Raw genomic sequence first — 9986 nt, forward strand, 5'->3', positions numbered from 1 at the left:
ATACAGTTTAAAGGTGAGTTTTTCCGGATGCTTCCTCAAAGTTTAGATTCAGGTTGTGGGCTATCTTTACTCATCCATCATACCTGTGTGGAAAAAAGACAGCTACAGCACTAATGTGATACTTCTCTGAGAGCACGTGGCTGGAGGCTAACACTTCATACTTATTTATAGTTTGTTTGATTACATACATATTTATCGTTTGTAATTTTTGAGGTTTTCAAGATCAATACTTTCATTTTCAAATTTGAGTGTTTCATTTCCATGTTAGTTTTTCTCTTTTTAACTAAAATTGTAATGCTTTTTATATTATTACTCAGAGATTCAGAAGAAGCAGTTAGGATGCTCTGCTGCTGTTTGTTGCCTGACATGACTAATAAAGCAGAGAGCTGCACACATTCTTGACTTGCAGCAAGCTCATAACTTGACTTAAGCTGTGTGCAACTCTTCTGTCAAGTCTATTTTCAAACAGAGACAAGATGATCATAAATATGTATCAAGCAGAAGGGGAAAAGATCATAAATATTCATCACTGAGTTCACATATCATGGGCGCTCAGTTGTTCACATCTGCACTGCAAGCCACAAATGTTTCCAAGTATAAATCCTGCCAACTCTGTTCCTTATCTACCCTCTCTGGTTGAGAATGGAGAAGTGAGAGGATTGTGGGTGAACTCGCACGCATGGGAAATAAACCGACAAATCAGGATGAAATGAAAATCAAACGAGAGGGGGTTGACTGAGAAAGGCAATTACCTGTAATGAACAACATTTGTCCCCAACACAGTCTCAATCAAATCACCACTCCTCCTTAGTCTCTCTTTCAGTCTCAGCCCCTATCATCCCGGTGCTTTCTCTCCATTTCTTCCCTCTCTGTCTCTCACTGCGTCTCCCTCTCTCTCTATTTCTGCCCAGCATCCCACAGGGATGCTGAGGGAGTATGGGAGTAACAGGTGTCTCATTACTGTGCTAATAGCAGGCCACAGGGAGGCACACACAGACACACACACACACACACACACACACACACACACACACACACACACACACACACACACACACACACACATGCACAAATTGTGACAGTGACAAGCAATGGCAGAGATGATAACTCCTCCACATTCCTCACATTTTCACGCTCTCTCAGTCATCACTTCATGGGTGAATTACCAAGCATGAATAATTTTAACATGACGATTGCCTACAGCCGGAGTCTATCTTGAGACGCATGCCCACACGACTGCCACCGATTCTCAAAACCTTCCATTTAACACCAGAGCAAGATATACTTGAAAGCAGAAGCTCCAAGCTATGAAAAGATACCCCCCCCCCACCACCACCACCACCACCCCCAACAATTTTTGGGAAATCAACTCAAACTCCTCTCCCATCGCAGCGTTAAAATGTGCTGCAAAGATAACTGATAACATCTTGAAACCATCAGGTAAAGACACCAGCTTCTCTGCTTAACCTGGATCGTGTTTGCAGTACATAAGGTTCCAGTGAGCTCATTATACTGTTTCTCTGCAGCAGTAATGATCTCTCATTCATCAGCCGGAGACTTTCTCTATCTCCACACACACACACACACGCACGCACACCACACAAATAACACGCAATTGCACAAAACAATCTTCCACACTTAAACGAATCCCAATGAGGCATGTAACTGGTAGTTTGTGCCTGGCTGTATGCTTGTTAGAGAGATATCGGCTGCTTAAATTGTGTTTCTCCGCATTACTGTGAGGAAAGAGAAGGCACGTGCTGCTTGTGTGTTTGTGTGCCCCAGTTCTTACTTGATACGTGTGTACTATATATGCTTGAGTGCCTGTATGGCAGTATTCATACTTGTGTTTTGCGATATCGGATAACAAAGTGTGTTTATGTTTCAGGTGCAGGCTGAAAATGAAACCATTATCAAAGGATAATACACTGCTGCAACGTATGAATAAATCAGGTCCAGCTTACAGGAGGGGGCAATGTCTCTGTGTAACCCCTGAAACACTACTTCATGTATTACAGTTTGTATCTTTTATCCAAAGCACTTTATAGTACCAAGAATATACACAGTACTGGGAATTAAATCCTAACAGTGTGAGTGCTTTGCAATCTACCAAGGATTACTCTTTGTGAACATGTTTTGTGTGTGTGTGTTCGTGTGACCTGCTGCATGAGGCTCACGGGTCATTACCCAGTCAGTCAGAGTACACAGGAGGCCATTATCCTAGGGAGTCTGGACACTAAATGTTTGATAAGCCTCGATAGCGGATGTCCTGTTTCTCTTCTCATATATTACACATGTAGAGTACAAACCTAGCTAAAAATTAAAAAAAATGCAAATCTACATGTATAATAGAAGCTACATTTTAGCTGCATTTCTGCTTAGCAACACAGTTAAATCTGTCTTGTCTTGTCTGTATGTTTGGAGCAATCTGCAGCAGACAGAGGCGTGCGAATGTGTTGGCTCAGCAAAGTCCGGAGAGATGTCGAGCTGATAGAGATGATTCATGTAGCAATCTGATTAGCCTCCTCTCTCTTTCCCTCCATCAAAGTCACCAAAGTTGGTCAGAACCATTTGATATGTGTCTCTGTACTGGACTACTTTTAGTTCAAATCTGAAAAGAAATGGATGCAGAAATGGCAAAAGGATTTCACTGTATTTTCGATTTATTATCCAAATTCCGAATACATAAAAAAATCTAAGTTTAAAAAAATATGAATATATTGTTTTATTTAAACAGCATTTTACGTGGCGTTCAAGCACATTACCATTACAGTGTCTCTGACAGTATTTTCAGTGTGGCCTAAAACCTGATTTTGAGCTACAGTTGTGAGACAGTTTGTGTTAGTGACTGACTGCCAGTTGGCTTTCCGCTGAAGAGATCAGTGAAACCCTCAGTGCAATTTCAAAGTGTGGAGTACTTTGCTGAAGCCTTCGCCATCACTTCAGTAAGTTCTGCAAACAGGATTGGGAGATCTGAGTCAGTACACATCCATCCATGGAAGAATGTCACAAAATGTTGCACATCCTGGTGGTTTCTGGGAACTGTAGTCTGGTGGGCAGAGAGTCTTCTGGCAACTTAGGGATTCCATCCAGGACCTCAAGCTTTGGCAAACAGGAGAAAACACTGGACAGACAAAGGTAGAGAGACATAGAGAATGAATAATGACAACAATAAGAAGGTGAAGAAAAGACACAAGAATGTAATCTCTCCTTTTACTATCTCCTCACTGTGCACGGTAGTCCTGAGTGAAGGTCACTGGGTTGTGAGTCAGGTTTAGGGAGCGCAGCGAGCTGTTCTCCAGAGTTCCCAGTCCCCTCAGGGAGCCAATGGCGTTCTCAGACAGACAAAGGTGCTCCACTGCTGGGAGCTTTGGCAGCTGACGCAGACACACCAGGTGGTTACGGTGCAGATTTAGAATTCTGCACCTGCACAAAGGAAGCAAAAATAATGCTTAGTGTTCTTTTTGTGGTTATTGCCATCTAAAATAAAACTATTTTAGGTGAAGTAGTAAAAAAGCCATTTGAATAATGGGAGTAGTGTTCATTTGTGGTGCCATATAAACTGGAAACAAAACAGAAATACTGCCTTCTGACTAAATAATAGAAACATTACAAGAAGAAATAGAATAAAAAAACTATAGTTAAATGGAGACCTAATAACAGGCACTCAAACTGCAAATTCTGCATAATCAAGTTCTTTGGCTATGGAAATGTTATAAAATGATGATAAAATGATATAAAATCAGAACAGATATAAAACACAGATTAGTAGCACTGTCAAAAGCAACAGCTCTCACATCCAACTTCAGCAGGGGTATAGAGGAATTTCAACAAGATAAAGAAAGCTCTGAAATATTATCTTTAAATCCACCTCCAAATTAAACCATTTAAAACAGTGTGAAGCAACTTTCAGAAAGCTGGTAGGGCTGCCATTTGGAAACTAATTGTATCAACATATGTTTGGAGTCTAATACACACTGTTATAAAGTCAAAAAATCCTGAACATAAAAAAAAAAAAGATTTATGGATTCCTTTATCCTTCATTAAATATGAATATAAATATAAATAATTTGCACAGTTTGTTTACCATATGAGGTAGTTGTGGTGCAGTCTGGGTAATGTGGTTAATACCTTGGCAGACGTACAGAACTCAGGTTGGTGAGAGAGTTGTCAACCAGTTGTAGTTTCTCCACACGGATCAACCGGCGGAGGATCCGGAGGAAATTCTCTTTCTGGAAAGGATCACCCAAGTCCTGGTAGGACAGATTTAACTCCTGACAAGAGACAGGTATGTCAGAGTCTTTCTGTCTGTGTCCTTCTGTCTTCCTTTTCAGCTCCTGTACTTCCTCCCTCCCTCATCCCTCCTCTCTCCCTAAATGTCTGTCTATGTTCTTCTCCTGTACTGTACATCTTTAACATATCACACACACACATACATAGACATGCTTGTAACTCACCAGACAGTTTTCCCAATTTTCTTGCAGTCTCTCCTCCCATCTCTGTCCTTCCTCCTCTCTCCTTCTCCTCCTCCCCTGCTCCAAACAGCAGTCATCCCCCTCTCTTTGAAAGAGCTCCTCTTCTGATGGCCCTTTTTGATAACAATGTCAAAACAAAAAAGTCTGTAACAATGTTCACATCATTATCATCCATTAAGCGAATAAGTTATTCCTTGCTTTTTATTGGTTTGGATTCTTTGTCACAGTCTTTAGTTTTTTTTAAGGCTAAAATCATTTTAATCTAAGCAATAATGGGTTGTAAGATTCCTTTTTTATTTTTACTCCTACAAAAACTACACTGAATTTTTTCAACAAATAGTCTCAAACAAGAAGAAGCCACTAACAAATATTCTACCATAGGAAGTTTTGATATCACATTTCCCTCCATCATTTAATCCAATGTTACTGCAGCAAACGCAGCACAAAGTAGGACTTCTACTGCTGCTCCATATATTTTTGAATTTGACAAAAGTGCAAAGGTCACGCTGGTGATTTTCTCATATTGATCACACACCTTCTCTCACTCTGGGGCAGGTCAGCTGGTCACCTGTGACATCACAATGCTCCAGGCGATGCCAAGACACAAATCGGAACCGATTTGATGGAAGCTAACAAAAGAAGAAGAGAACAGGAATGAATGATGCAGTCTCTCTGAGGACAACCAGGAACAAATATGTCACCTTCTGTTGATCATGATGTGTCATTCTGCCATTATACAGTCAGTATACTAGATGTGCAAAGGCCATTGGACCATTCAGCATAATGATGAAAACAGCAGTGATGAGTCATGTCCTTCCCCCAAGTTTAATCAAAATTCACTCATTGATAGTCAAATTCAGTTCAGCTGAAATCCAGCAGAGGGAAATTACATTTCATATTGGTGGACAAAAACACAGATGCACAGTACATGGGAATGGCTTGGGAGAAAAGGAGACACACTAAAGTTTAATCTACCATAGCTCCCCATTATTGCAATATAAATTCTATTTCCTCAGTGTGCAGATAGTATGTAGCCAAAATCAATGGGTCGTTTTTAAGACCATTAACCAATACTGCTACAAGTGTTCACAAAGTGAAAGTGTTCAGTTTCATAAACTTGACCCTCTTTCATTCTCACCTATATTTAATTTGTTATCTTTCTTGACTTGATACATTCATACTTAATGCTATTTTATGTTTATGTTATTCTATCAACTACACTATCAAAGGTAGAACATAACACTGTGGACAACAAACCAGCAGATCCACCTGCCACTTTCCAACAGTGCAAGTGGATGTACTTGGTCATTGTCATGTTAAATATGCAAATATTCAATTTTTTTCCATCTGTGTGTACCTGCAGTTTTCACAATCACATGGACTTTAAAAGATACAAGTGTTTACCAGGCATTGAGGGTCTACTAAAAGACACCATTGAGATGCATTATGCGAATTGTAGGATCCAGCATTTTTGGAGCTTGACCCTTACTAGGGACTTTAAGTCAGAAAAAACTTTTATGCAATGCAAAAAGCAATGTAGCAAGAACAACTTGCTGACTTTAAAGACTGTTACTACAGTGGGAGAGGGCAGGTGGATTACCTTCTTCTCCTTACTTGACCTTTTCAACCCCCTCACAAACATCCTATTCACCCTTACTTTGTCTGTGTAATTCTACACCTCCCTCTGTTAATTTAGACATAAGAATGACCCCACTCCACTTGACCACTGACTCCTCATTGTAGTTGAACCAACTCAATTTCTTGTCATTTATCTAACATTTGAGGACAAGATGCATAAGTTCCCTGCTAAAACAGAGGCCTCCGTCATTTACACAGGCAATAAAAATAACCCAAAATCAGCAGGTATTTTCTTTACTTTGAAATAAAATTCTTTATTCTTTATTAGAAATGCCATTTTGCCACAGGATTTTAGCAATACATGTTGCAGAGACATGAGTACATAAGAATATTTAACCACAAGTCGGGAACTCTGCATGGAACTTAGGGAGGATTAGGTAAGAAGCAATTTTTCATCTTTATTATTCAAATAGTCAAGAGAAAAAAAAATAATTCTGCATAAAAATCTAGGCGAGAGGCCAGTGACCTGAAGGTAAAACAGAGGGTGCAGAGAATAGACTGAGAATATTAGTTTCAGTTCAGAGAGGGAGGAAGTGGGGAGGAAGAAACAGAACGATTGGAAGATGAAAGGATGAAAAGAAAAGGTGAAGACACAGGAAAAGTATGAAGATGGAGGAGCTCCAAACGGGGAGAGAAAGGGGCACAAATGCCTTGAGGACAACAGCAATGAACGATTACTGCCATTTTTTTTTTTTTTGTGTGTGTGTGTGTGTGTACTTACAGGTGTAGATACTAGTCCAGAATCAGGACTGTGGTCCACAAAGAGAGGTGTGTGTGTAACACCACGGTCAGAGCACTGGGACGAGTGGGATTTGGGGAAGCTGCCACTGAGAGTGTTCACACCTGAAGAACTGAGACAGAGATAACAGTGGAGCAAGAGGGAAAAAAAGACAGGTAGGGTCATCCAGTACATTTTCTCATCTTTGGTCCCTGTTTGAAGAGTTGTCTTCTCGTAATGTAAGCCCTGCTGTGTGCTGACACCCTGACCACCGCCCGGTGGTTAGAGTTACAGTGAACTGGGCCTGACAATGCAGATTAGGACCCGTTGCCATAGCAGCAGAGGACACCTGAGCAGGTGCTGTTAGCTTATAATAGTCTCCGTATACAAGGGATAGCTGGACACTGGCACCTCTATAGCTTTATATGTTACAGCATGTTCTTTAGTGGTTTACTAAATGGTTACCATAAAAAAGAGAATTGAATAGATGATAAATTCCATTTTTAAAGGTCATAAAATAGTTTACGGCTACTGTAAGTTAGCTTGGCCTCGCTATTTTAACTAACATTTTTAGGTGTAATAGAGAAGAATAAAACTGTCCTCAGTCGTCAGATGAGGCGGATAATGTGATTAAATTGGGTGAGAAGTTTATTCATGCAGATATTTCTGTTTTAGCTTACCTCTCTGACATGTCCCAATCTTCTTGTGATAAATTCTCCTGGCCTTTTTTATCAACACATTGTGAACAGCTCGGTTTAGCCCTGTAAAGCTGAAGCTGCTGTTACCCATGGAGCCCAGTGGGTTTGTTAGTATTCACCGAGAGAAAGTTTACCGTGCAGTTGGCTGGCCCCTATGACTGACACCAGAGTTGGCCGGCCCGTTGCTGCAGGTGAGACACTCTAGCTGAGGCCTGGTCGCTAGGTAATTGGCTGCCTGGCAACAACGTTCAGGTGTATCACACAAGAGAGGGCGGAAGTGCTACACTCAGCCCCTGTAGTGTGAGCGAAAATTAACACTCACCTTTTCCTCTCTGATGGAATCAGTCATTGAAAAATACCCTATAATAATATAATAAATGTAATACTACATTGTTAAAACTATACCCATCAAATAAGTCCTGAACTCACATTTTAATTGAAGTATATAGGGGGGAAATGCTTTTAAGTGTCGAAAGTGAGAAACCGACCCTTTTAGAATAAATTATTGACACAGTAATGCATATTTAAATATTTTAGCTGACCCAAATAGTATCAATAAGTTATAACTACATCAAATACTGTACAAGTCACCTTTCATGAGCTCACAAAATAACCAGTAACTTCATGTCAAATCAATGTAGTGGAGTCTCAACATAAAAATAAAAATAAAAATAAAAAAACAACAAAATACTACAAGTTCTCAAAATTGTACCACATAATTTTTGATCAAATGTACTTGGTTACTTTCCACCTCTGGATGGTCTTCTGCATTCTAGAAAGTGCCATCCAGACAGTTTGAGAGAAGCTTCTTTGTCTTCTCTTGTAGTTTCTGTCTGTCTGTATGTCTTCATAGATCCGAGGAGAGATATGGTTAATTTAGATTTTCAGTGGCACACAATGAAGACATAAGGCACAGCTATCATAGCAGCTGGTGAAAGTAATTTAGATTATAAATAACCTCCTACACCGATGGGCTGTCCTGCTTCAACAAGGTTACTTGTGTTTAAGATACTGCAGCAATAAACACACTGTGTATATTAAAGAAATAAAAAAAAAAAAAAAAAAAAAGCTATTGGATACTTCATAGAGGTAAATGCTGCCCTCAGTTTTTGGACCGAGGAGTAGGTTATGTTACCTTGGTTATTTCAAGACTGAGTCATCATTTGCAGTAATAGACTATAGTATATATCTCCATTTTCTATTTATTATTAAAACGATTTCACTTGTTTCATCTGGTGTGAAAATCATGTCACAGATAATTGGTATTCCTAAAACATCAACTGATGATAGGGATGACAGTTGTCACATCAAAGCGCCTCTTTGTGTTTTTTGTGGTCTTTGTGTTTATCACACTGCACAAATGCTCATATAATGGCAGAAACATCTGTTGAGCATGTATTTATCAAGGTTTATTTTCCTAATTTATTGTTATTGTCGTACCAATGCTATGCCGCCCGCAATAAGTGTGTTAGTTGTGATATGAATGTTTAATTGGTTTTGGTGTGACAGTTGTTTCAATCCAAACTGACAATACATATATAGGACAGTGTGATTGCTACTACCGTTACAGCTGTGAAAGTTTCTAAATGATAGCACAGGCAGTCATTAAAAGGAGTGCTATGTATATTGTATAAGTTAGATCTAAAAATAACATTTGTGAAATGCACTTTATAAAAATAATAATAATAAATACCCTGGAAAATATACAAATTATATCCTAATTGCATTCTAGTCATATTTGGACCCTTCTGTAAATAATGTAATTTTATATTCTACTTGGGCAGATAAAACCTACCAGCTGAAGCTACTCATGATGTTTTTATTTACCTATGATATGCACTAGGCCAGAATGATTCTTTAATAGAAAGAGTTAAAACAAATGGTCATACATCAGGAATATACTGACTCTTATCTTTTACATACAGCTTTCCTTGTGAAGTGACATTTCAGAATCAGAATCAACATGCAGGTCGCATTTGCCCTTGGTCACAGTATATCCTTGCCTTGCTCAGTGATACGATCTGTTTCCTTGTGTGTGGGTGTGTGTGTGTGTGTGTGTGTGTGTGTGTGTGTGAGTGTATGTGGAAGCTAGGTGATGCCACAGGCCTGAAACTACTCCAAGATGCCTTGGCAGGACATCGTCTGCCCTGGGAGGATGAGTTACAGTTGAACAGCCAACTTCTGCCCTAAGGTTGGCTGTACAACCATAACAGCCATTATATAAAATCCATTATATATTCAGACACATGGACTTTTTCTTAACAAGTTCCATAAACTCTTCAAGCATTGCATGTTTTTCAGCCTCAACAAATCCTTCATTTAAAGAACCTAAATCTGCGTTAGCTGTTAGCATTCAGATTAACGACATCCCAAATGCTGTGGATTGCACATACAAGCTGTACTGTCCTTGAAAATACAGTTTACATCTACAAATGCTTTTATAAACAGATGAAAACC

General features: G+C 39.4%; 1 protein-coding gene across 2 annotated transcripts; it reads right to left on the reverse strand.

The window, feature by feature from the left end:
- Window positions 1-2654: 2654 nt before the first annotated feature.
- Window positions 2655-9865, reverse strand: LOC130167547 (uncharacterized). 2 transcript variants are annotated; one of them, XM_056373841.1, is made up of 7 exons: window positions 7512-9865; window positions 6835-6964; window positions 5011-5104; window positions 4458-4588; window positions 4132-4274; window positions 3229-3426; window positions 2655-3124 (listed from the first exon to the last, which is right to left on the reverse strand). In XM_056373841.1, exons 1-7 carry the CDS (start codon window positions 7520-7522, stop codon window positions 3007-3009), a joined length of 825 nt encoding a protein of 274 aa, XP_056229816.1. In that variant the 5' UTR covers window positions 7523-9865; the 3' UTR covers window positions 2655-3006. The 2 variants fall into 2 exon arrangements, with proteins under 2 accessions (XP_056229816.1, XP_056229815.1); XM_056373840.1 differs by lacking the exon at window positions 7512-9865 and having other exon boundaries at window positions 6835-7500.
- Between the last annotated feature and the right edge of the window lie 121 nt (window positions 9866-9986).

This window comes from Seriola aureovittata, chromosome 4, assembly GCF_021018895.1.
Source record: "Seriola aureovittata isolate HTS-2021-v1 ecotype China chromosome 4, ASM2101889v1, whole genome shotgun sequence".
Taxonomy (NCBI): Eukaryota; Metazoa; Chordata; class Actinopteri; order Carangiformes; family Carangidae; genus Seriola; species Seriola aureovittata.